Source organism: Cebus imitator, unplaced genomic scaffold (assembly GCF_001604975.1).
Source record: "Cebus imitator isolate Cc_AM_T3 unplaced genomic scaffold, Cebus_imitator-1.0 Scaffold65, whole genome shotgun sequence".
Taxonomy (NCBI): Eukaryota; Metazoa; Chordata; class Mammalia; order Primates; family Cebidae; genus Cebus; species Cebus imitator.
The window spans coordinates 953,292-979,824 of record NW_016107380.1 but is presented as its reverse complement, the minus strand read 5'-3'; the positions used below and the strand labels follow the sequence as shown (position 1 = coordinate 979,824).

Here is a 26,533-nt window from a genome sequence, read left to right as displayed (position 1 = left end):
TATATATATATATATATATATATATATATATAAATAGATATATATTTTATATATAAATATATATGTACATAAACACTCAGCACTCACTCTGTGCAATGCTATCAGAGACTTAAAAGACATATTCTATGTTCTGAAGTAGCAATGAAAACAATCTATACTAATTAGGGAAGTAGTCTCAAAAATTATCGAAGGGAAAATAATAACTGATATAAGTGAAAATGTATTTTTAAATCCTCTATTTGCCTCCTTATTAATTTGACATAAATTCCAAAGTGCCCCTTAATATTTTTTTAATTTTACCTGGAAGACATTGATTTTTCTGGTAGGAATAAACCAGCTAGCAACTTGGAAAAATAACTTTTGAAGGAGATAGATACATAAAAACGAACTCTAGTGAAAAGTCTTGTCGATGAGAATACACCCTGCGGCATTTGCAAAGCTCAGTCCTCCTTCCTCATCTTTCCTTTCAGCCTCCTCTCTCTGCTCTGTGGCCCACTTCACAATTCCCTGAATTCTTCTCAACCAAAGAAAATTAAACCTGCTAGGTAACTCACAAAGGTCAGAAGGAAAATAACCCATGGGAATTGATCCCAGTGGAGGCTTTCATGGCACTCACATTTTTAAATTTTAAAAACATTAAGTGTAGGCTTTTCCTTCTGAAAATACTGAAAGTGACACTGTCAGTATCTAGACCATGCCTGAGACCTGAGAACCAAGTGCAGTCAGTGGCTTCTTCCACTCCTGGGTAAGGCCAGACTTTCTGAGAAGGATGCCCCCACACTGACTTTCATTTTACTTGTATTTTTTTTTAAGCCTTATATCCTTCACTATGCAGTCTGCTCAGCAATCAAATCCACAATACAGAGTTCTTCCTAAAACAGTGTTTGTTACCTGAGTAAACTGCTTCCAAGCACTTGACGACGTAAGCTTGCCAGTTCCAGGCCTATGCATAGCAGCCAGGGTATAAATTTCCGCAGTGATTTTTTGCTTGGACCTCAGAAGAGCCAGAGTGGTCTTGGTGTTCAATCCTGATGGGTTTGGGTTACAGGAACTAATGCACCATGAAGCATAAACGGAGGATTTGAAGGTGGCCTGTTGCACATAATTGGGTTTTGTATAATTCAAGAAGCACCAACTCACTGTAGTTGTTGTCCGCAGACTGGGGAACTGAAGAATCTGCTGGAAATCTGCCATGTCCGTGAGAAGAAGAGTCGAGTCTGCCACATTCCCGCTGGGGGCAGAGGCCATGCGGACCAGCATGCCAACAGGCCGCTTGTGGCCCTTCCCTTCCTCTTCTGGCTGACCATCTCCTGCTGGTAATGAGGAACTCTGTGGGCTCATGCTCATGTCCGATGCAGTCTCATCAATATCTAATTCATCGGAAGACTCTTTGCTTTCAGAAGGCCCACTGGACTTCTGCCCTGGAAGTGATGCCCGGGAAAGCATCTCCTTGCTGGGCGGGAATGGCTCCCTGGAGGACGGGCTAGCAGAAGGATAGTCTTGAGATGAGGAGGGTGACAGAGAGGAGAAGGAAGATGACCCTGACTGCAAGCCATCTTTTGGCTCAGAAGCACACCCTTGTCGAACCAGTTGGGGTTTCTGGGGGCGGGAGAGGTCCTTTTTGATGTCTGAGTTGGTCAGCTCCACGGCACTAAGCTCCTCCACAATCTGTCCATACATCTTTTCTTCTTTGACCCTTTTCTGCTGCTTGGTTTCCATGAAGAGCTCCAAGCTACTGGCTGGAGAAAGCATTCGCTTGCTACCTCCCAGGCTGGCCACGCTGTCGGAGGTGGAAGGCAAACACAAAGGGATTGAGGATTCTAAGCCAAGGGGTAGAGTCTGAGGTGCTTTCCAAATGGGGTACTTTTCCAAGCCTGCATGCTGCCCCAGCACCTGGGCAATGTTGAATCCTATCCCTTGCATGGCTGCGTTGGTGACCAGTGTCCTTTGGGTCATATTCTCATCGACTTTGCATATGACAATGGCAGGGCTATTCTGCCCAAGTATCTGAGAAATGCTTGTGTACATCACACTTCCATAGGATGGTACGTGTGTCTGGATCCGAACAGGAACCACTGTTCCCGGGAGGGACTGCAGAGGCCCAGCATTTGCTGAGGCAAAATCTTCTTGAAGAACCTGCTCAGAGGGCGTTTCAGTGGACTTGCTGCTCTGGTCTGATGGAAACTTTGGAAGAAGGTTCTTTGGGTGTAGCCCTGATGCTCCTGAATAACAGGGGTAGGTCGGCTCCTTCGTGTGTCCGTAGTCAGCAGGTTTCTTTCCAGTGTGCTCCGCCACATGTTCTAAGGGATAGCTTGAATGGATTTCTGTCTGAAAAGAGGGTTTGCCATAGCTCTTCTGAGGCTGCTGAGCAAAGGGATGTGGAAAATGCGCCTGCCACCAGGGAGGCTGCTGAGCTGGTAAATGAACCATACAGACTGTAGGATATTGAAACTGAAACAAGGCATTCTGGATTGGAGAAAAGGGAATTGTCTCTTGATGTGGAAATAAGTGTGGCTGTTCAGGTAAGTGCTTGCTTGTCATATAGGATGTTGGTTGGATCAAGGGATTTCTCAAAGATTCCTGACTGTCCATGTGCATGATCTGTGGCTGGGCCAGGTGCAGTGGCCCCGAGCTCAGTGGGGCACAAGGACTTACCACCTGCTTCCCTGGGTCCTCTTGCTGAAGAGGAGGCAGCACGGTGGGTGGGCCATGGTGCCACCCGGACCGGAGGCCAGCATGCAGATGCTCTAGCTGCTCCTGCTTCACGCTCTGATCCATGCCAGCCTCACCCTGGGCGATTTCTGGGGAGCCGCTGAAGGAAGCTTGCCGCACCAGAAAGCATTTCTTCCTCTCCCTGGACGGTGATACTGTGGAGGCTGCTGCTCCCGACACAGGAGCATGGGACAGATTCCCATAGTCAAATGATTTGCTCCGAACTTCTGGGACTTCCGCTGGGTGAGGACAAGGCATCTGCTCTGATGAGCAGCGTCGCATCTCTTTCTGGTGGTGATGGCCTGGGACAGACAACGAGTATGAACCAGCAGGGACGGTCAGAAATTCTGAATGCTTCCCAAACTCATCCTGCTTAGGAAGTGCAGAAAGCTTACTGGTTTCTTCTCTTTCAAAAGACATGGAGAAACTGGAGCTGTGGGACAAGTTGCTTTCTTGGCTGGGGCTGCGGGAGAGGCCTGTGCCTGTGGATTCAAAGCTGGACTCCCCTGAGGAGTGCTCCATATCTGCAAGTCGAAGACGCTTCTTTTTGGGTGGCAACTTCTCGGCAGGGAGTTGGGAAAGGGTCTCGCTTCTTTGGGGCCACTGAAATTCTTCCACAGGCTTCTCTGGCTCTTTGCTCTGGGCTTCTTTCTCCTTCTCGGGTTTATCAGGCTCCTCAGTCACTCGAATCTCGGGAACCTGGATGTTGTGTTGCCGAACTAGCCTGGGCTGTGTGTGATAGGACTGCTGCTGCACCTGCTGAGATGGAGAGGGTTTCCCCCCACTTTCTGCACCATCCCCGGGTGGAGCCCACTCAGGACTCACTGGGGCTTCTGAAATCTCACTGTCGCACGTCTCCGAAGGGGAAGGGGCTTTATCCTGTGTGCAGGCCACAAGTTCAGCTGACTCAGATCTTTCGAATGAATTGGGTCGGCTCAGCGAGTTGGTGTGCTGAATCACAGAAATCACATTTCCAGGAGGTTTCCTGCCCCCTATGTCTGACATCTTGTCTGAATCAATGGCTGATGGTGACTCCTCTGACCCAAGAGATGGACTTCCAGACTGCAGTTGGGGTCGACACGGGTCAAAGCGTTCAGTGTGACCATAAGAAGGGTTTTCATGTCCAGCCATGGCAAATCCACTCCTGACTCCTTCCTGCATCTGCAGTTTGGGGTCATAATCAGAAGCCATGATGCCCACAGGAGTGCTTACGACGCTGCTGCAGATCATGGGGGTGTCCTCTTCGTCCCCTACGCTCTTCTCTTTCCGGCGTTTCCTGTTTTCACAGGTAGTTCCAAACATGCTTGGTACTCCCTGCAATGGCACCGCAGGATCCATAAAATATTCTCCACCATGTTTTAAAGAACTCAAGCAGGAAATGTCCCTGTAGCTTTGCTTTGGTGTTTCAGAGTCGTCCCACTTCTTATAGGGTTTCCGACAGATGTCATAGTCATACCCAATCCTGTCCCCAGAAGATAATTTCTTTTCCTTCAGGGATGAACTGCTGATACCTTTCAACATCCTGCCGTGGTGCTCCACCTCCCCATGGCCCTCCTGTACTGAAGGCAGCTCAAATGCCGCTTGTCTTCTTAGCATGCGCTGCGGGGGTATGCCCACAGTCCCTGGATAGAATACATCGTCGGAACCAGTCATCCTTTCATCAAATGAGTGACTTCCTCTCAAAGAAGGGGGAATAGTTAAATTAGTTGCTGAAGAAGTTGGCATTGAGTTGCTTCTAATAAGGGGTGAAGAGTCTACAGGAGCTTCTAAGAGAACCGGGCTGCTGCCCTGAAAGTTTGCTGGATAAAGTTTTCCTTCATTCCTGATGGGTGGAATAATCTGGGGCTGTCGGGACTCACTGTTGAATTTAGTGGATTTCAGCATGCTCGTTTGACTGGGGTCGACGTCTCCCTTGCTTGGGATCAGCTGTGAAACAGGATCTTCAAACATCTTGACATCTAGCCTGGTGTTTACGTGAGGTAATGGTTCCATTATGCCCTTCCTACCCATTGCGGCACGCTCCTGACTTGTGGTTGTAACACTGAGTGCATTTCTCGGACTGAGCCGACAGTATTTTCCAAAGATGATTTCTTCATAAGACTTTGCATTTGTGTTGGGAGGGCTTATTTGCTGCTCAGCGCTTTCTGAGCGAGAAAAGTAACCAGAATCAGTGCTTCCTTTACTGTGCGGGCTCAGGAGGTTGAGCGATGGCTCAGAGTCTTGTCCTTTTTTCTCCGACAGTCTTAGTGCAAGTTTCTGTTTGACTGTGTGCGAATCATCAGCCTTAGTATTTAAAGATGGATTTGGTAGCATATCAGGGCCAATATACGGAGAGCTTTCGTTAGGAAGAGGAATCCCACTTTTGGGGATAATCAAAATCGGCACCTTCATTGGACCTCCCAATGATTCCTCCAATGACCCATGATAGCCACCTCTGCTGGCAATGTCCAGTGGGATGGGTGGACCAGGACTCATTTTGTCAGAGGCCTCGGCAAATAAAGAACTCTCCTCATCTGTGTCTGTACTCTGTTCACCATCTGAATGTATTTCTGCTTCTACATCAATAAAACCAGCCTCTAGGTCCAATTTAGATACAGCTGACTCTGTGAAAGGTACTAATCCTGCCTTAATTGCATGGGCATGTGACTTCCTGTGCTTGTACAAATTGCTCTTTGTCTTGAAAGAGAAACCACAAGGTATACATGGATATGGCCGCTCCCCAGTATGGGACCTGATGTGTTTTTTCAGTACACTAGGTTTGGCACACGCTCTGCTGCAGTAAGGGCAAATGTACTTGCCAGGCTTTTTGGGTTTGTGCTCTTTCTTGTGAGCCTCTTCTGCCTGTTTGATACTTTTCTGGGAGTATTGGCTATAAGCAGGGTTCAGACTTGAAATCTTTTTTCTAGGATAACCACCACTGTGACCATGTATAGGAAAAGGAAATAAGTCCTTGGAGGCAACGGATGGCAAAGGGCCAGGGAAAAGCCACGGAGGACCTTCGAGGCTCTGATGTGGCTTGGTGCTGTGCATGACCCCCTGTGGCAATGAGTGTTGAGGGAAAGAGAGTGAGTGTTGGCATGAGTAAGGACTCGGATGATGCGGTGGATATTGCATGCCAAAGTGTATTACATATCTCCATATAGAAATATGTTTCATAGCTTAATATAAAAATATGTTATATATTAATATAAAATATAAATATAACAGTATACATATAAGCATACATATATACAATGCATGTTTTATAAAATACATAATAACTAATTCATATTTTATATATTACTATAAGATTTATCTATATTTTACAGCTTAAAATCAGTGATGAGTAAAATGACATCAAAGCTATAAGAATCAGATGTCACAGAACTCTGGAAAAGATAAAAGGGTTAATCTAAACAAAACAGTTATAAAGTCTTCATAATATAGAAAACAAAGCATATTTTTAGGACAGTTTAAACGGACAGTTTAAAAATGACATGATTACCTGAACAGTTTAGAGTTCTCATGGGCATGATTGTCCTGACGCTTCCTGGATACAAAATAAATGCAGTTAGGAAAAATTGTTGCATTAAACCATAGCATTGATATATACAAATACAAATTCCAATTTCCAGTTCATTATATAAAGGGTCCACAATGCTATGTACCCTAGAATGAAAGTAAGAAACTGCTTCAGAATTACACCAGAATAGTAAACCCTATATTGACACTGTGACTCAAATATACCTCAGAAAAAATATTGTAAAAACATCATAGTGATATTTTCTGAGATATAAGATTATTATATATAAAACTTCTTAGTTTTTAAAAATGTAATCAGCCTAGTTCTAATTTCCTAGATACTAAAAAGTTGAGAATAGTGGGGGTTTTTTTTGCTTTGGTTTTTTGAGACAGAGTCTCACTCATGCCCAGGCTGGAGTGCAGTGATGCAATCATTGCTCACTGCAGCCTTGACCTCCCTGAGCTCAGGCAATTCTACCCACCTAAGCTTCCCAAGTAACTGGGACTAAAGGTGTGTACTACCACACTCATCTAATTTTCGTAGTTTTTGTAGAGATAAAGTCTTTCCATATTGCCCACACTGGTCTCAAACTCCTGGGCTCAAGCAATCCGCCCACCTTGGCCTCCCAGTGTTAGGGTTACAGGTGTGAGCCACTTCACCTTGCCTGGCTGAGAATAGTGTTTTATTTTTGAGACAGAGTCTTGTTCTGTCACCAGGTGCCAGGCTGGAGTGCAGTGGCATGATCTCGGCTCATTGCAGCCTCCACCTCCCGGGTCCAAGCAGTTATCCTACCTCAGCCTCCCAAGTAGCTGGAACTACAGGTGCGCATCACCATGCCCAGCTAATTTTTTTTTTTTTTTTGTATTTTTTAGTAGAGAAGGGGTTTCACCATGTTGGCCAGGATGGTTTCAATCTTTTGACCTCGTGATCTGCCCACCTCACCTCCAAATAGCTCCCAAGCCACTGTGCCTAGCTTGAAAATCATTAGTTTTAAGGAAAATAAGAATCTTACAAGTGAAAATTAGGTATGTATCATTTTCCATCTTTTACTTGACATCAAATATATAATTTTGCTCAAAACATAAACTTCAGGGGCTGGGCATCGTGGCTCATGCCTGCAATACCAGCACTTTGGGAGGCCAAGGCAGGTGAGTCGCTTGAGCTTAGGAGTTTGAGGCCAGCCTGGGCAACATGGCAAAACCCCGTCTCTACAAAAAATACAAAAATTAGCTGGGTGTGGTGGCAGGTACCTGTAGTCCCAGGTACTCAGGAAGCTGAGGTGGGAGAATCACCTGAGCCAGCAGGTCGAGGCTGCAGTGAGCTATGATTGCAGCACTCAAGCCTGGGGAACAGAGTGAGACTCTATCTCAAAACAAACAAATGAACAAAACAAAAAACACCATAAACCTCCAGTGATAAGTACATACATGTTATAAAAAACAAGACTGGAATAATTTATTTGATAATTTATTAAATAAAACATAATGTTTTCAATTAGCTATTAAATAAAATACAATGTTTTCAAAATTTATAAAGGTAATACCTTTATAAATCAGATATATTTCATTTTTATGGTTTAAAATAATAAAACCACTCTTATACACTAAGGACATATCACATAGTAGGTACATCGAATAAAAATCAGAAATAATATTCTGCTACCAGAGAATATATCAGAAGGTAAAGAAAAGTGACTTATATAAAATTCAAAAGCAGGTATCTCGTGGTCAGAACAAAACATATGTAGACCATTAAGCTAATTGTTTAGACCATTAAGTTAATTTTTAATTTTTAGGAGAGGGAGGATAATCAGAAAAAAGTCTTATCTATCATTTTATTTTAAAAAATCAATTTTTCTAAGTTTAACATAGGATCATTCCATATTCCAACAGCATTTATTATCCAGAAAGTTTTTAAGATTCAAAACATTAATTCATTTATGTAAATAGCTTCTGTCAAGAAAATATCTTCCTTTTAAATTTCTAAGACAAGCCTACCCAAGATGCTTCACCATTTTACCAGGAAGCGAGATGATATCCCACGCCATGCTTTCTCTCCTGGGTTGGGCAGGAAGAGATTCCATCTTTGTGCCTGAGCCGGAGGTCCCAGCACTACAGGGACCCCTTCTCTGACCCAAATGTCTCGTTTTTCACTTCAGTGAAAGGCTTACCAGGGAACTAGAAATCATGCTTATTTCACGTCAACCTTTCACGTTTGATTTGAAACATGTTTGAGGATGTCTTTTTCTCTCCAACCCTCCTTGGGAAGCCTTTGACTAACTGCTATCCATAAAACTGCATCTCTTCTTGGAGTTTCTGAGACATATAGAGAAAGGTAGGTGAGAGAGAAAGTGAGTGATGGATTCTTTTTGGAATTTATTGATCATATTTATGAACCATTAAAAATAGAGACTATTTGTATTAGTTTTCTACAGCTGCTTTATCCTGGAAATGATAAAGATTCTGCAATGGAAATTGTGTGCCTCATAATCTATTACTGAGCATGGAATGACTTTCTCTTTAAAAACAAGCAGGATTTGGGAGGGTTCAAAAATTTCTTTGCCACTCCATTCAAGTTATAATGAGGAAAAGAAATTCACTTTAAAAACAATAGGGTTTTCAAAGTTTAATTCAAGATTAGATAATGGCATCTGTCTTGTTTTGTTAGGTGGCGCTTTTACTAAGTAACCTAACTCTTCCAAGTGGCATAAATTCTTGAGCTTGCATTTTGTTACTAAAATGTATAAAAATGCTTATGTATAAGAAAACATTTTAAGAAGTATATCAGAGAAGGAAATCTATATTATTAAGTGGATCATTAAATCTAGGAAAATACTGTCTTTGGACTTCATAATATTATTAAAAATCATTAAATGTACCATTGTATCCACCTGCAATTTTAATTTCTTCAACAGAGATCTACTTAGAGCTATAAAGATCTATAGTAATATGGTTAATTACAGTTACAGTATTTCTCTATGACCGTGTAGAGTCAATTCATTTTTCAGATTCTCTAATAGTCCATTAAAAATATACACCAGGTTTCCTAATCAATTGATACATCAAAAAATGCACTATGAGAGTAATTCTCATAAGAAAACAGCAAGTTATCACTTTATTCACTGAGATTTCCTTTTATGGTAACCAAACCCACGCAAAGTCATTTTTGGCACCCACTGCCAACAAAGGAGCAGTATTCCAAATACAGTTCTGCATTCACAGTTAAAATTTTCTCTAGTGGTTTTTGAATGCTATGAAAGGAGTAAGATAATTTACTGGAGAATAAAACTCAGGGGAAATGACTTTGGGTTTCCTGTGGATGCTGCTACAGCCCAGAGGAGTCCTCCAGACAGTAAAGACAGGCATTGTCTGTCAGGCTTATCACACTTTTCAGACAGGGGTCATGTTAAAAAAGATATTACCTCTACATGGCTATTTCAGTGGTAATGGAACTAAAGGAACTGAAGCGAAAGAAAATGGTATTACAGGGAAGAGCTGGCATTTTTCTAGAAGTGTGCCCTGTCCTATGGCCACTCTTTAGAGTCCCACTCAAATAAGTTTGGCACCCAGTTAAATAATTTCCCAGACAGGCTCCCAAAGGAAAAGCAGAGAAACATCCTCGGGGATGGACCTACTCAGAGGTCTCTTCAGGATAACGGTGGGGTGGGATTGGCAGGAAAACAGGCTTGCTCTGCAGAGGAATAAAGGCCTACAGTACCCAGGCTTGTCAGTCTGGGATCTTTTGCTTAGAAAAACACTATCTCAGAGAAAACTTTACCTCAGGAAATTAATCATTACTTGAGTGGTGGCAAAAGTCAAGTGAGCATTAAATCATGACCTCCTAAATAATGAAGGTATAAAATGGCCGCAAAAATGACTGGCTTCTCCACTTCCAACATTTTAATAATATAACATTTTTAAACATTAAAGTGGTCGTTTGGTCTTTTCTTGAGGATTTGGTGATATGACACTTGTAAACAAAATATAGGTCTTTTTGATAATCATTAGTGAATGACATTTTAGAAGGGACATCATTGTATTTGTTACTAAAATGCCACAGATCAATTGTAAAATCTTTAAAAATGACATGAACATCCCAGGGCATCGTAGCTGTAACACTGATCCCAAGAGTTACATAGATACTCACTGCCCAACCACTGCTCAGAGCATTACATGCTCAGAGAGCACTGGATGAGGGAAAAAAGAACTACCAAGAAAGTGTGACCAGTGCCAGAGTCCTGCTGAATAAAGACTTATTTCCACAGGATGACTTTTAAAAAGGTGCCTTCCCTAGAGCCAAATTTATTATAAACACTTCTTTTAGTAAAAATTCCCATAACAACCACAGTTCTCTCTAAAATGGGCAAGTTGCCACCATGCGGAGAAAACCATATTATACACAATCCTGCCAAGCAATTCAGAAAACTTGCAGAGAAAAGTAAAAAGATTGTGATGATTATCCTCTAATTTGATGTAATTAATATCTAATTTGATATTTGGAGCCTAATGAGAAACAACCATATTTTTCCACATGGGCTGTAATGCAGGCATCATATATTTGTAGAGTTTGCCGATTTAGTCAAGATAGTTATGACTTATTTTGACTGCAGCATGCTGCTTTTAATATTTTGTCATATCTTAAAATAATTTTTAAAACTGCAATTTCACTTTTCTATTGAGATGTTTTCTCATGATACAGCAAAAGTTATTAGGATTAACTAAGTAGAGTTCCACATGAAAATAAACTTTGTAGAAATAAATTTTGTCGAAGAAAGATATTTTAATTATAACAACGATAATTAATTATAAGTAAGACTGGTCTACTATGAAAAACAAAATAGAACAAAACACAGGTTTCACACTAAGTGGAAAATATATTGTTTCCTCACTGATTTGATGAGAAAATCAGTTTATATATGAGTTCATGATAGGCGAAAACAGCTTTTCAAGTTTAATGTAACAAGAGAACAAAAATAAATAAATTTTAGTTATTAACCTGTTATCTTCATATCAAAAAACTGCATCACAACGGTCTTTGATTTCCAAGATGCCAACTCTCCCCACAGGAACTCATGCACAACTTCTGGGAACCTAAAAGATTAATATGAAGATTTAAAAGATGATGACACCTGTAATGAATTTAATAAGCATGCTCATTCTTCTTCACTCACAGAATCTGCCTTCCTTTAAGAAAGAAAATTTGGAACTGGATCTCTCAAGAAGCCCTTTTTATCCCCCAAGAAAGAATTTCCTTTCTTTTAACATAGTTTAAATATGTTGAATAAATACTTGTATTTAAAGGGAATTAATTCCCTATAACAGTGAAATGCTAGAGTTAAAACTTCACGTATCAGAACTAGAAATTGTGTCATTGCAATCCATGACACAGTTCTGCCATAAAGCTGAGATGTCCACAGAACTTCTTTTGGCGTATCAGCAACTAAACTTCACAGGATGAAGTCTCAGATAACCTCGTTATAAATGTTTCTCTAGTGTATTTCAGCAATGTTATATTTTCTGCTAAAATTAAATTCTGAAATAGGAATCCAAAACAAACCAAAGCAAATTAAGCCTTTACAAAGTTTATTAAGTAATGAAGAAAGGAACTTTTCATACATAGAATTAATATTTATCTAAGTACGATCCAAAGAAATGCATGGAAAATTAAACTACCTAATCCAAATAGATTAATCAACGACCTTAACAGAGTTTATCTCCCAGTATAAAGGACTTACATAAAAAATATTATATGCTACCCACAATTGTTTGTCATTTTTAAAAAATGCTCTTTCTTCTTGACAAGTTATTACAAAACTCTCACTGGAAGGACTAAAGCATTAAAACATGACAGCTAAAATGTGTTTTCCTTGCAGTACCACTTCATGTGAGCATTCAAAGTGCTTAAAGGAAGTAGTCTGCTTTAATCCCCCCTCCTTTCTGCACATCACTGCAGTAGCACTTCAGGACACCCTGTGCACTTGAGACATGAATCATTATAAGCAAGTAGGCCCACTCGGTTCCTCAAAAGATACAAAAGGTGCAAAAATAGCTCCTGCAATTGAAGCAAGAACCACGTCAGTAACCAGATGAATGTGGGTGGTCACATAAGATTCTGGTGCTGCAAAGGGCAAATTATTAAGCAAATGCTAGATGTATTTTCTTTCTTAAACTTTGTTCTTCTTGCTTCAAATCAACCATTCTCTGGCACTCAAAATAACACCTGACAAGGTCTACTATTCTCAAAATTGAAACTTTCATCAATGCTAAAGAGCATGATTCATTAACATAGAAGGAATAGTGGTGATATCCTAAAAAATATACATTTTCTATAAGATAATTACCTATATCTATATTTTTAACACGTTAAATATCACATCTTTAAAAATAATCAAATAAAAGTGCTTAAAAAAAAAAAACTCACAAAAACTATAATCCAGTCTAAAGTAAAGCATGGAATCCCCCCCAAAAAAAAGAAGAAGAAGAAATCACAAAATCACCAAGTTATTTTGTACTCCAAGCAAACTGCACCCAAGACATAAATGGGCCACGATTCTAAAGATACAGCTATTTATAGGGAACCTTAACTTGCAGTCATCAGTGACTACATGTGACTGGTAATCTCACAGTCACCAAATTAAGAGGCAAGAGGGTAAAAGAAGGGCTTAATTTACAGTAGGCCAGCACCAACATCCCTTCCCCTGCAGAAATCATCATTTCTACCAGCAGCCTCCACGGGCAAAACAGAGCATGTGAGTGCCCCCTAACAACCTCCGATGAGACAGCATTCTCAGTTCTAACTCCGCTTTTCCAATCTTACTTTCTAAGATGATGGCTAATGGAAATGGTAAACACTCCCTTCATGATATGCACATGTGTCTGAAACTGTAGATTACAGAAGATCCTCCTTTTTATCCAGTAAGAGGATTCGAAAATTGGTTCTGTTGCATCACTTACAACTCACGACCTTTTAAATGTTTGGATTTCTCTTGAAGAAGAAAAAAGCAATGGCAATCATGTTACATTTATCTTTACCTTACAGAAAGTTCCAGATAATTAGCATGATTTTAAAGCAAAGATTCAAATGATATTAGCATGAAAGATATGATACCAATTTCAGCATTTTTACACAAATCATTTCGTTATAAATTGAAATCAGTAATGGCCTTTACATGGGACTTAGTTATTGTTATTACTGAAATGGAGACATGGCGATGCCATCTCAGAAATTTATTTTTTGCATTAATTTTAAGTGAGTTTTTGTGTCTATTTCTCCATCAAAATAAAAGAAAAATCTTTCCTCAAACAGCTCTTGAGAACATATTATGACAACTCATGCTTCTAATCCCAAGAAATCAACAGTTTACATAGTGTGCTATTTAAGAAATGCAATAAAGGGGGAAAGATGATTATTTCTTGAACTTTGCTTTTAGGTTATTAGATTCATAAGAAATTACCAGGTAATGAAACCTTAATACTTAATAAAACAAACAAGTTTTCAGAAATAGTGCTAGTGAATCTTGATAGATATCCCAAGGTTATTTAAAATTCCTTCCTAAATATGAGGTGAAAATTATCTTTCACTTTACCAAGTACAGGATGGTTTTTCTGTCCACCTGCAGGTTAATGGAAGAGACCCTTGAAATTATTTTCCAATCCTCCAACTCTTAATTGTAATAAACACTTGGAAGACTTGAGTATTACTGTTTCTATCCCTGTGGTTTCTCAGCCTTCCCAAAAAAAAAGAAATCCTTGGCATTAGTTACATGTTCTTGGATGCTTATAGGTTATTACCATTAAGCTAAGCAGGAGTCAAGCTATTGATTGATAGATGATAGACAGATATTTTAAAAATATCCTTTGTTAGTGGGATTATCTTTTTCTGCTCTCTACTTTTCCAAATTGTTTCAAAACAAGTTATGGTTAATGGTTTAATATGACTCTTACATGAATCTAGCAAGAGGTGAAGTTTTTATTGGCAGAACTCTCAAGTACCTCCCATCACCCTTGTTTTTTCCGGTGTTACATAAATACACACTATACCACAATTTTAGGAGAAAAGCTGATAATATAAACCAGTTATACTTTAGGTAAGTGTTGTCATAATTAAAAACAATAATTATTGGCTGGATATAGTGGCTCACATCTGTAATCCCAGCACTTTTGGAAGACTGCTTGAGACCAGGAGGTTCAGACCAGTCTGGGTAACATAGCAAGACCCTATCTCTACAAANGTAATCCCAGCACTTTGGGAGGCCGAGGCAGGTGGATCACGACAGGAGATGGAGACCACCTTGGCCAACATGGTAAAACTCTGTCTCTACTAAAAAAAAGTAATAACAATAAATACAAAATTTAGGCAGGTGTGGTGGTGCACATCTGTAGTTCCAGGTACATAGGAGGCTGAGGTGAGAAGATCATTTGAACTGAGGAGTTTGGGGCTGTAGTGAGCTGTAATTGCACCAGCCTGGGTGACAGTGAGACCCCCGTCTTTAAAAAAAAAAGAAAGAAAAAACCAAACAACAACAACAAAAATAATTCTTATAAACTCAATGAAAAAAACGGCAAATAGGAACTGGACACAAGATATAGTCGCTTTATTTGTCAGTAAAAAGTAATGTTTAATCGTTACCTGTTTAAAAGAATGAACACTACTCTTCACTAGAGAAGAGACCCTTTACTCTTATAGTAGAGAATAGAAAAGACTCAAAAGTAGTGACTAAAGATGGGAGGAAGAGCATTGAAAGAGATATCAATGTTCAAGATATATTCCATCAATTTCACAAGCTTTTTGTAGAGGCATCTTTTCCTCTCTACAAAAAAAAATACTCTAAATGGGCCCATTGTTCCACTTTGGAGTGCCTAGAGTGGCAAAAAAAAAAAAAAAAAAAAGAGAGAGAGAGCCTGGGAAGGACTAGAGAAGGCAGGTACAGGACAGACCCCCACCCTTCCACACACACATACTGACAGTATGATGACTATAAGCTTAGATCTTTAGAAATAGTTTTGATATCAAAGTAACGGATGAGGTTGGGGCTGAAACGTAAAGAAGAAAACATATTAAACGGACATGACTAGGAAAAGAGAAACATGGTAGTTTTGGAACAAGGGGCAATTCATTAGTGGGACAACACTTTTGCAAAGTCAAGAAGGTGCATGGAAAGAAGGATTCCCACAGAGTTTTCATAATAGGAGGCTGGGGAAACAGAGTCCAAATTAGCCAGAAACTGCCCATGAAAATGATACCAAAGCTACATATGGTCTATTGCTGCTTCTCAGCAGGTAGTGCAGGAGCACAGAAAAGATAGGAAACAAAGCATTGTGTAAATTAAAACTAGTGGGAACAAACAAAAAAAGCAGGTACATGTGCATTAGAGATTATAACTTAATCCTCTTTAAATAGGATTTGTGATTATTCTATGATACTTTAAGACATTTACTGAATGCCTACTCTGTGCCAGAAAATTGGGCTATATTTACAAAATATAGAAAAAGAAAATATAAGCACTGCATTTAAGAGCACAAAGCTGAACGAGCACAGTGGCTCACATCTGTAATCCCAGCACTTTGGGAGGCCCAGGCGGGCAGATCACTTGAGCTCAGGACTTCAAGATCAGCCTGACCAACATGGTGAAACCCTGTCTCTACTAAAAATACAAAAATTAGCTGGGTATAGTGGCTGAAGCCTGTAATTTCAACTGCTCGGGAGGCTGAGGCAGGAGAATCACTTGAACCCAAGAAGCAGAGGTTGTAGTGGGCTGAGATCATACCACTGCACTCCAGGCTGGGCAACAGAGCAAGACTCCATCTCAAAAANAAAAAAAAAAAAAAAAAAAAAAGAGCTCAGAGCTTCAATTCAAGAGGGAGATATTTGAGATATTTGTGAAAAAGTTCAACAAAGTATTTTAGATACTTTGACCTAAATATAAACAGAGTACAAGGGAGATTGCAAGAGGGTATGGTCACTCTTATCTGGAAAGTTAGAAAAGGCTTTCTAGAGGTAATGATGCTGAACTTAGTATCTAAATAAAACTATATATGTTAATATACAGAAGTGCACAGTTCTGAATGTTAGATTTAGAGACAAATACATTTGTCAGAAGAAATAAAAATACAAGACTCTATAATTCCAGTTTCTCTATAGTTGTATGTACTTTATTTTAGTGGGGTGAAATATTGGTTCATGAAGATGCTTGGGGAATAAGGTGTTTTACTTAATACAACCTTATGGTTAGGTAAAGACCACAGAGAACATCATTTTTTGTTTAAACATCTGGTAGCAATTATTTTCAAAAGTACACTAGCTTTTGCCTTGAGTTAATTACCATCTACTAACCATAATTTAATATTTCTTTGATGATTCAGGATCATATAGCGTTCTCTAGTCATTCTGCATCTTGGCTGTGCTCATCCGGTATTGGCCCTGAAAACTTCTCCTAACGTGTGTCCTTAAAACACATGTCATGTTTTCTAAGATAAGAGCTATAACCTAGGTTTGTTTCCTTGACCTACATCTGACTTCATGTAAGTCATATATCTGACCAACTTGATTTTAGGAGCAAATATATAACTATAAACTTCTATTAATATTTAAACGTTGAGCTTATTCTAAAACACAGAGACAGGCAGTGTTTAGGGCTGTGAAATAATTTAGAAACCATTGAATTTAATCTATCAGGCAACTAACAAATGAAAGCAGTTAGAACCAGAGAAGTCAAAAGACTCACTTAGAGACCTACAGCTCATTATGATAGTTCTGCCCTATAGCTTAGGTCTTTATAGTGTCAAGTCAATTATTTTCCATTATCCACACTACTTCCTCTTATTCAAAGTTTATTTATCTAACCCCATTGCAGAAATCAACTGAATGAGTAAGTAAAATATGAAGAATTAATAATCTTGAAATTTGAATGAGAAAAGATATTTGTAATCTATAATCAGTCAAAGAAACAGAAAATAACCGTAGTTAAGAAGCAATGCTCCAGTGAATTGTTTATCAATATTTATAATAAATAAAATAAATTCAACAGAAATTTTAATTTGTCCAAAATGAGTAAATGATAGAAAATTAAATGGAATGATAATCAATTTCGACAAGTTGTGCATTATTTGGTATCCAAAACAAAAATAATTAATTTTCAACCAATTTTCAGTATAAGCTATTTTCTAAGATTTTTATGCTCTTACAATAAAAATTTTTAAGTAAATATTTTAAGTAGAGTTATGAGATCATCTTCCTAAAAGCAAAGATAGCTCTTTCATTGAAAGTCAGTGGAGATAAGCCCCATGGTTCATAACACCAAAATTTCACCTAGGAGACCTGTGAAGGCATAGTAAAACCATCTCCACAGGGACTACTTCTTCTGCTGCATTGGTTTTGCAAAAGGGCAGGGCCAAGTAAATGTTTTGTATAATTAAAAATCTTTTTTGTTTTCTCATTTCTGATATATTTTTCCACTTTTATTTTTTCCTTCCCTTCAATTTCCTCTATCTTATCCCCTAATATTATGGTAGGTTAATAACTACTTCTTGCCAAGCCATTTTAAACATTTACTCTTTAACTAAATACTTGGATAAAAGCAAATAAGATTTATTTGACCACCATACTCTAGTGAGAAGCATGTATGACACAACAAAGTCATAACTGCAAAGTATTGTTTCCTCATGTTTTATCTTTTACAATGCTTACGTTTACTATTTGGTTGCTGCAGATACTCGTAAATAAGGTCATGATTTTTCAATGTTCTTTTTACTCCTGGGTATGGAAAGACTAACATAAAGAAAGGATGCCATTAACTTTGGATTACGTAAACAAAGAGAACAGAGAAATCAAATCATAAAATATGCATGATATTCATAAGTATTCATATAACTTGCCTGAAGAAGATCCATCTTTGAGGGAAGAGCCTCCTGCATCAATAGAAATAATACCCAAAGCAATGAAAGCACAGCTGAAAATTTGAATGGCATCCCACATCTCATGCTACAGATGATCCTCAGATGTGATGAAAACGAAATTGTCTTCAGTCTCCCTACAGTAGGTCTACACAATAAAAATCCCTCAAAGAGAAATCAAGGCAAAGCCTATGACATGTCATATAACCTAATCAGACAGACCCTATCTACTAATAACTGAGCTTCTGAAAGAATCTATTCTATTTCCTTTCTTGACAATTTTCCCAGAGAGTGGGGAAATTGGTCTGTGTGCCCCTGTAGAGACACACAACCTCGGGAAACCAAAGAACAAATCTGGGCTCACACTGTCCCAGGTTCTATGTGGCACATAGGGTAAGTGGATACTATCCCCCAAGACTTCAGAAATTGACATGAGGTTAGCTCACAGCAAGTAACCTGAACATCAGTTGTCAGAGTTTAGGGGCCATATAATCAAAAATGGCTTGAACCACCAGGAAAGACTAGACAGAGGGAAGTGGCTCAGATGGAAGCCATATTTACACAAATGAATTAACTAGATAAAACTTTATTATTACCTGTGCTACATGGTTATTCAGGTACTTCCTTGACATTTTGATAAACTCTGAATGGCATTCATATTTTTGGTCTCATCTCAGAATACATCATTGTCTACAAAGTTTAAGCCTAAAAAAATTTCAAGTTTCAAGCAGGCATTTACAAGGTGCTATTGGGCAAATTCTGTCAGGCAATTCCAGAATTCCATCTGCAGGCTCATTCACTCAGTCAAATTACATTTTTCCAAAGCTCATATATACTAGTGCGATGAAATAGAACATTACTAAAATGCAAACTTCATATTTCTTTAAGTTTGAATCCAGATAGCATTGCCTCATTTACCAAAAAAAAAAAAAAAAAAAAAACCCCGTAAAAAAAAAAAAAAAAAAAAAAAAAAAAAAAATCTCCACATATATATAAATTTAAACCAATTTCAATGACATCAAGTAAGAATTAAAAATTGTGTGCATGTGTAGGCTCAAGATAAATAAGACAAGATTCTGCTTTCAAAGAGCTTACGGTCTAGTGATTAAGGAAACCATATGAACAATAAGCTATAAAAGCAATAAAGGCATGAAATGGTGTTGGGTGTATATGAAGACAAGAGATTGCTTGGAAGTGCTGCATTTAAGGAACACTATCTTAGATCTTGAAGGAAGGCTCAGATCTGCAGGCAGAGACGGATTTAATGTGAGCTTATCATTGTGACATAGGCAAGAGAAGGGGTGCTGGAGAAGCAGTCTGTGTGCCTAGAACATTAGGCAGACTGAGGTGATGGTGGTGGCAGAAGGTAAAGAACTTTAGTTGGCAAACACTAAGAGGCATCAGTGGTTCTGAGAAGACAACTGCCACAGTCACAGAGACACTTTAGAAAGCTAAAACTTGCATCCCATCTCTTTCCATCCCTTTTTAGCAAACTCGGCAAATATACAGCCTGAAAAAGAATTGAGATTAAGAAGAAGTTTGTTTTAAGAAAAGGAGACTTGGAACAAAGTAGGAAAAGATACAAGTAATAAGATAATCGAATAAACTCTTTAAAAAGTGGAATACTATGCAGCCATTAAAAAGAATGAGTTCATGCCCTTTGTAGGGACATGGATGAAGCTGGAAGCTGTCATTCTCAGCAAACTAGCACAGGAACCAAAAACCAAACACTACATGCTCTCACTCAAAAGTGGGAGTTGAACAGTGAGAACACATGGACACAGGGAGGGGAGCATCACACACCAGGGCCTGTCAGAGGGTAGGGGTCAAGGGGAGGGAGAACATTGGGACAAATAGCTAATGCATACGGGGCTTAAAACCTAGATGACGGGTTGTTAGGTACAGCAAACCTATCATGGCACGTGCTTACCTATGAAACAAATCTGAATGTTCTGCACATGTATCCCAGAACTTAAAGTAAAATAAAAATAAATTAATTAATTTTTATTAAAGAATTAATGAAAAAAAAGTGGGAACCAAAAAGGAACTCAAAAGCATAGATAAAGAATCTATGTCAGGAGAAAGCATGAAAACTTTCCTGTTTCAGAATGGAGGGAAGCAAGACACAATGAAGCGATATAACTTTTCAGAAAGAAAAGAAACCGAGGTGTTCCCTCAGATATTCTTATTTTCTCAGAAAAGTAGAAGGTGAGGTCTGCTGATGGGACCAGGGAACCAGCTCTGGTAGAGGGGCTTGATGAGTGGAAACAGTCAATTTGCCTTGAGTATTACTACTCACAGCAGTCTTAGAAAAAACACTATTTCTTATTAGGTCATTTAAAAAGGGTATTTTCCAAACTTTTTTTGAGTCAATAACCATATCCAAATAATTCAATAATACATCCAAAAGTTTATCTTTTATTCTCTAATAAAATTCTTTTTTTTTAAAGCAAATGTCTTAACATTCTATTTATTTTGCTAGTTACTGATAAAGCACTTGTAAAACAAATAATGGCATATCATTACAATGGAATGCTCTGTAGTTTACTAAAAATAATGGAGTAAATCTATGTATTTCCAGTGTGAAAGCAAATGGTAGATTAATGTATTATACGATACTAATGGTTTAAACAAAAGTTTAAAAAGTCTCTCCTTTATATCACATTTATCTTTGTGTATGCTACCATTTTTCTTTTATTAAAAAATTTACTTACTTAACTTTAGGTGCACACTATATCTGGTATCTCTCCCCATGCTATCCCTCCCCACGCTCCCCTCCCTCCCCACCCACCCACTGTCTCTCCCCTACCCCGCCAACTGCCCCCAGTGTGTGATGCTCCTCTCTCTGAGTCCATGTGTTCTCATTGTTCAACACCCACCTATGAGTGGGAACATTCGGTGTTTGGCTTTCTGTTCTTGTGTCAGTTTGCTGAGAATGATGGTTTTCAGATTCATCCGAGTCCCTACAAGGACACAAACTAATCGTTTTTTATGGCTGCGTAGTATTCCATAGTGTATATGTACCACATTTTCTTTGTCCAGTCTATCACTGATGGGCATTTGGGTTGGTTCCAGGTCTTTGCTATTGTACACGGGGCTGCAATGAATATACGTGTGCATGTGTCTTTATAGTAGAATGATTTATAGTTCTTTGGGTATATGCCCAGTAATGGGATTGCTGGGTCAAATGGAATTTCTATTTCTAGCCTTGAGAAATCGTCACACTGTCTTCCACAATGGTTGAACTAATTTACACTCCCACCAACTGTGTAAGAGTGTTCCTATTTCTCCACATCCTCTCCAGCATCTGTTGTCTTCAGATTTTTTAATGATCACCATTCTAACTGGCATGAGATAATATCTCAATGTGGTTTCGATTTGCATTTCTCTAATGACATCATCAGTGATGATGAACATTTTTTAATATGTTTGTTGGCCTCATACATGTCTTCTTTTGAAAAGTATCTGTTCATATCCTTTGCCCACTTTTGAATGGGGTTGTTTTTTTCTTGCATATCTGTTCTAGTTCTTTGTAGATTCTGGTTATTAGCCCTTTGTCAGATGGGTGGATTGCAAAAATTTTTTCCCATTCTATTGGTTGCCAATTCGCACTAATGATGGTTTCTTTTTCTGTACAGAAGCTCTGAATTTTAATTTGATCTCATTTGTCTATCTTGGTTTTCATTGACATTGCTTTTGGCGTTTTATTCATGAAGTCCTTGCCTATGCCTATGTCCTGGATGGTTTTGCCTACATTTTCTTCTAGTGTTTTTATGGTGTTAGGTTTTATGTTTAAAATAATAAAATTCTTAAGATGATTAAGCTATTATGTATGAACAGTAGATTTAAAACTGTTACATATTTTTTAAACTGTATATATATACATATATATATCTCATAATTCTATATAACTACCTAGAGTAGAAAATTGTGATACTCATGCTGTGCTTCATTGTATAGGCATTTAGGAAATATTCACTGATGACTTGAATATTTACTTTTTAGTGTCATTAGTGACTGAGGTAATTCTTTTCAGTGAATTAGACAATACTTTAACAAAGGAAATTGATGATGAGTCTATGCCACATTTCTTTTCCAACACCATGATTACCAAAATATGTATTGCTTGATACTATGGTCTGAGTAAGGTGTCTATTCTAGTTGACTTAGCAATTAAAAAGGAATTCCATGATTTACATGATGGAGTGATGTAAATCACTTCCCCTCCCTCCCTTCCCCCCTCCCTTCCTCCCTTCCTTTCCTCCCTTCCTCCCTTCCTTCCTTCCTTCCTTTCCTTTCTTCCTTCCTTTCCTTCCTTCCTCCCTCCCACCCTCCCTTCCCTCCCTCCCTCCTTTGTTCTTTCTCTTTCTGTCTTCCTCCCTGCCTCCTTCCCTCCAGTCCTTCCTAACTTTTTTCCTTTTACCTCTTTCTCTCTTTTTTTTTTTTTTTTGAGACAGAGTCTAGCTCTGTCACCTAGGCTAAAGTGCCTCCCGCTGCCTCCCACCTCAGCCTTTTGAGTAGCTGGGACATATGCACCAATATGTCTAGCAAATTTTTGTATTTTTAGTAGAGACGGGGCTTCGTCATGCTGTCCAGGCTGGTCTCAAACTCCTGGGCTCAAGAGATATTCCCTCCTCGGCCTCCCAAAGTGTTGAGACTACAGGTGTAGGCCACTGTGCCTCGCCCTCACAGTTTATCATTTCAAACTGTCTATTTAAAATGAAAAGATATGGGCGAAATTTATCTGGATTCAAAATCTGGAAGAATTTTATTTTTACTTAAAATTAACTTCATAGACATTACATTTTAAGCCTATTCTATGTCCCTCTTTGGACTGACTGATAGAAAGCTAGGATCTAAATCTGTAGCCATCCTGTAGGAAGGATCTAGACCTTCTAGGCAGGTGTTTTGGTCACTAACATCACGTCTAGCTTCAAGTACTATTTCTACCTTTCTTTCCCATTGTCTCATACTGACAATTAACAATATGTACACACACAGGCACACACATCTTAATAATGGGGACTATTACAAAAGGCAATCAATGTAGCTAGGAACTGTTTCCAAAGTTGAATCTATTTGTATATTTCAATAGTTTGAGCAATACAACTGTGAAGACTAATCTGTTCCAACTCTGTGAAAAATAACAGGAACTCTCTGAATATGCATCTTTTCCTTAGCCTTCAACTGTATTGATTCCAAGAGAAGAAAAGCTTCGTAAATATAACAGAAAAGGTACATGTAACCCAACTGGATAGGAACACTAGTTATTTTTACTTCTCTAAGGAACTGCATATGAATAATATGGAAATAATATGGTCAAATTATATTATCTTTGAGCCATGGTCAAATTTCCAGCTACTGTCAAAGCTCAGCAGCAGACAAAGCAAATGCATCTGACATATTCTTGGACATGGATAATGTACACTGGCAGATCCTACACACAAATCCTGTGCAGTGTACTGAAGCGGGTGGATGAAGGTTTTGTCTCTCTTGAACACCCATGGGGTTATAAAATCAGATTTAGAAACATGTACTTTAATAAGTTTTGAAGCCATTGGATCAGAAAGCATTACAAGTCTCAAATTGAACTCTACTTTTAAGGTAAAGATTCAACTGTCCTGAGTGTTACTCTAGTTTTAAACAATGAATTAAAGAACCTGAAGATCATTTTCAGTGTCATTTTGATTAACCAATTATATGTGATCTAATTTGATCCTCTTTTCAAATAAATGTAAACACTAAAGAATGTGTGTTTGGAATTCGTAATTTGGATTTCAGTCAACATTGACCAATATCTAATATAATGATAGTGGCTTAATTTCCCTATTCTTCACACTCATATAAATAATTTGAAGAATGTGATTTAAACAATGCAACCAGAAATTATTTGCCTTGAAAAATTATAATAAATTTAAAAATTTAGTTTGTTTAATTTAGTTTTTTTAGATGTTTTTAGTTTTGAAAGCAGTTTGCCAAAATATGCAGGCCTGTAAATGGTCTGAATTCATATAATATTCAGTGGCTTCTCATTTATTGATGTTACTTGGAATCTCACTTTCATTCTTTTTCACATATCACTGAAGGGAAAAGAATTTGCTTTAAAATAAAAAAAAACCCAATCTACCTAATCAAAAATTCTTCATTAGCACAGATTTTCATCAAACAAAAATAGAGAAAAATAAGCAAAAACATATAATCAAATAAAAACAAAGAAAATTATAAAGCATTTTAGTCATATTATCCAATTTCTATCAGGCTTGCTCTAGGTTCACTGAAGGGCTTAGATAAGGTGCCAGAACTAATTTTATTGCAGCTTCTGCTCTCTGATTTTAACATGGGTGTAAATTATTTGAATAAATATTAATAGATTACAGTACTTCTTTCAATAGGTAACTAGCCATACAATATAGGGAAGAAAATGTTTTAGTAATGTCTATGTATATTATTTTTAAAGCTTATTTCAGCCTCATAATGGCCTTCTAATGGAAGAATAGCATGAGAAAACTGATGCTCAGAAAGATTAAGCAATTGTCAAAGCAATTTCTCAAAGATCACGCAGCAGCGGGTCACTCCTTGGCCTCCTGCTTCTCAGTGCAAGGTGGTTTCCATGGACAGCACATGGGCATAGGTTTAAGATCCCACCTGCCATGGGCTAACTGTGGGTGAATCCCTTTTGGAGCTTGAGTTTCCTCATATGTAAGATAGGGACAATAAACGTGCTGGCCCATTTCTCCACCATTCTATGGGCAAGCCCACATGGAGAGGACAATGAAAGTGACCTGTCAATTTTAAATTGCCAAGTAGTAGATATGGTTGTTGTTGTCACTGATACTAATGAACAAAGCAGTTTTATTGCTGACTAAAGAAACCCAAACTGAAGAAATGTTAAGGTCTGGGTCCTAACTAAAACTTCCTGTTTCACTGAGGGCCCTGAGTAAGTCCTATCAGCATAGTAAGCAGTCAGAAAGCTTTTATACAGTGACTACAGTTGATTCTTGAATGCCACAGGGGTTAGGGTGTTGATCTCACCCTGGACCAAGCAGTTGAAAATCCACATATAATTTTTGACTCCCCAAAAACTTAACTACTGATAGACTGCTGTTGACCAGAGACTTAACGATAATGTAAACAGTGGATGAACACATATTTTGTATGTTATCTGTATTATATATGGTATTCCTACAATAATAAGCTAGAGAAAAAAGTTATTGAGAAAATCATGAGGAAGTGAAAATAAACTTATGGTACTGTATTTATTGATCCCATAAGTCTTCATTGTCTGTTACAGGATGAGGATTTAGCTGCCTGAAATAGTGGCAAGCGCAGCTGTAGACCTCAAACTACAGTACCCATTAAGCAATCCAACTTTTTGTTTCAAATGTCATGACTTCCCTCTGCTTTTGGGGAACACTTCTAGCATTAGTAATGGCACTTCCTATGGGTCCCGTGGTGTTATTCAAGTTTTATGCTATTGCATTAAACATAATGAAAAATGTGCAAAAACCATGAGAGATCACTTTTTACTGTGTATGCAATTTGCTGGGAGACAGACCACTCACATGAAGATGATTGGCATACATGGCGTTTTAAGCAGATACTTGCAATGCTTGAGCTCACTGCAGGAGCAACAGGAGGGAACTACAAAATTATGACATTAGTACAGCAAGTACAACAGTTAATTTTATGCAGTTATGATTTGATACTGCACCTATACCTTTGTTTACATTTCTTTCATTGCGAATAGTGCAATGTATAGTCCATGTGTGTGCATAAGTTTTGGCAAGTTTTAACTTTTTATAAGAGATGTATGTATATTTCATGATAGTAAATGATAAAATAGACTAGTATCTACATATATTTTATACACTCATAACACATCTAACTTTTTCTTTTTTGATTTTCTAGATTTTTTTTTAATACTTCCGGTATTTCATTCATTAAATTCAAACCATCTTAACATCAACCCAACACTTACAAGTTCTGGATGAGAAATAAAATATATTTTTTTAATTCATTAAACTTCATCTATCCAAGTGACTCCAAATCGATGTGAAATACTTAGTTCTAAATTATTTCACACTGCCTTCCCACTATTGAACAAATAGTTGTAACTCATCAAAAGTGACAAGTCTGAAATATTTTTGCCAAGGAGACAGTAATTAGGATTGTAAGCTAATAAGGGCATAAATATTTTAGATAGAGAATAGAGACAGTATGACCCAAAACTGTAAACAAAGTGCTATTCTCCTTAAGTAACAGTTTTCCACTGTGTACATATGTGCTTGGGATGCCCAAATAGTATTGACAGAATACCCCCTTATCCTCAATTTTGCTTTCTGCTGTTTCAATTACCCTCAGTCAACCATGGTCGAAAATAGGTGAGAACAGTAGGGTAACATATTTTGAGAGTGAGAGAGAGAAACCA

General features: G+C 38.2%; 2 protein-coding genes across 4 annotated transcripts in view; both read right to left on the bottom strand.

Moving 5' to 3' along the window:
* The window catches only part of HIVEP2 (HIVEP zinc finger 2), a 200,051-nt gene that overhangs the window by 24,908 nt on the left and 148,610 nt on the right, over positions 1-26,533 (bottom strand). For all 3 annotated transcript variants that reach the window (XM_017530403.2, XM_017530404.2, XM_017530401.2), the window contains 2 exons: positions 11,210-11,304; positions 6,197-6,241 (listed from right to left, as the gene is read on the bottom strand). The gene's annotated coding sequence lies outside the window, so the exon portion shown is untranslated. The remainder of the gene's footprint in view (positions 1-6,196; positions 6,242-11,209; positions 11,305-26,533) is intronic.
* On the bottom strand, positions 724-5,892 carry LOC108305667 (transcription factor HIVEP2-like). Its single transcript, XM_037739205.1, has one exon. It carries the CDS (start codon positions 5,866-5,868, stop codon positions 841-843), a length of 5,028 nt encoding a protein of 1,675 aa, XP_037595133.1. The 5' UTR covers positions 5,869-5,892; the 3' UTR covers positions 724-840.

What these genes read in the sequence shown, in the direction of transcription:
- LOC108305667 (XM_037739205.1), bottom strand. Translation starts at nt 5,868, where the DNA reads ATGAAACATATTTCTATATGGAGATATGTAATACACTTTGGCATGCAA.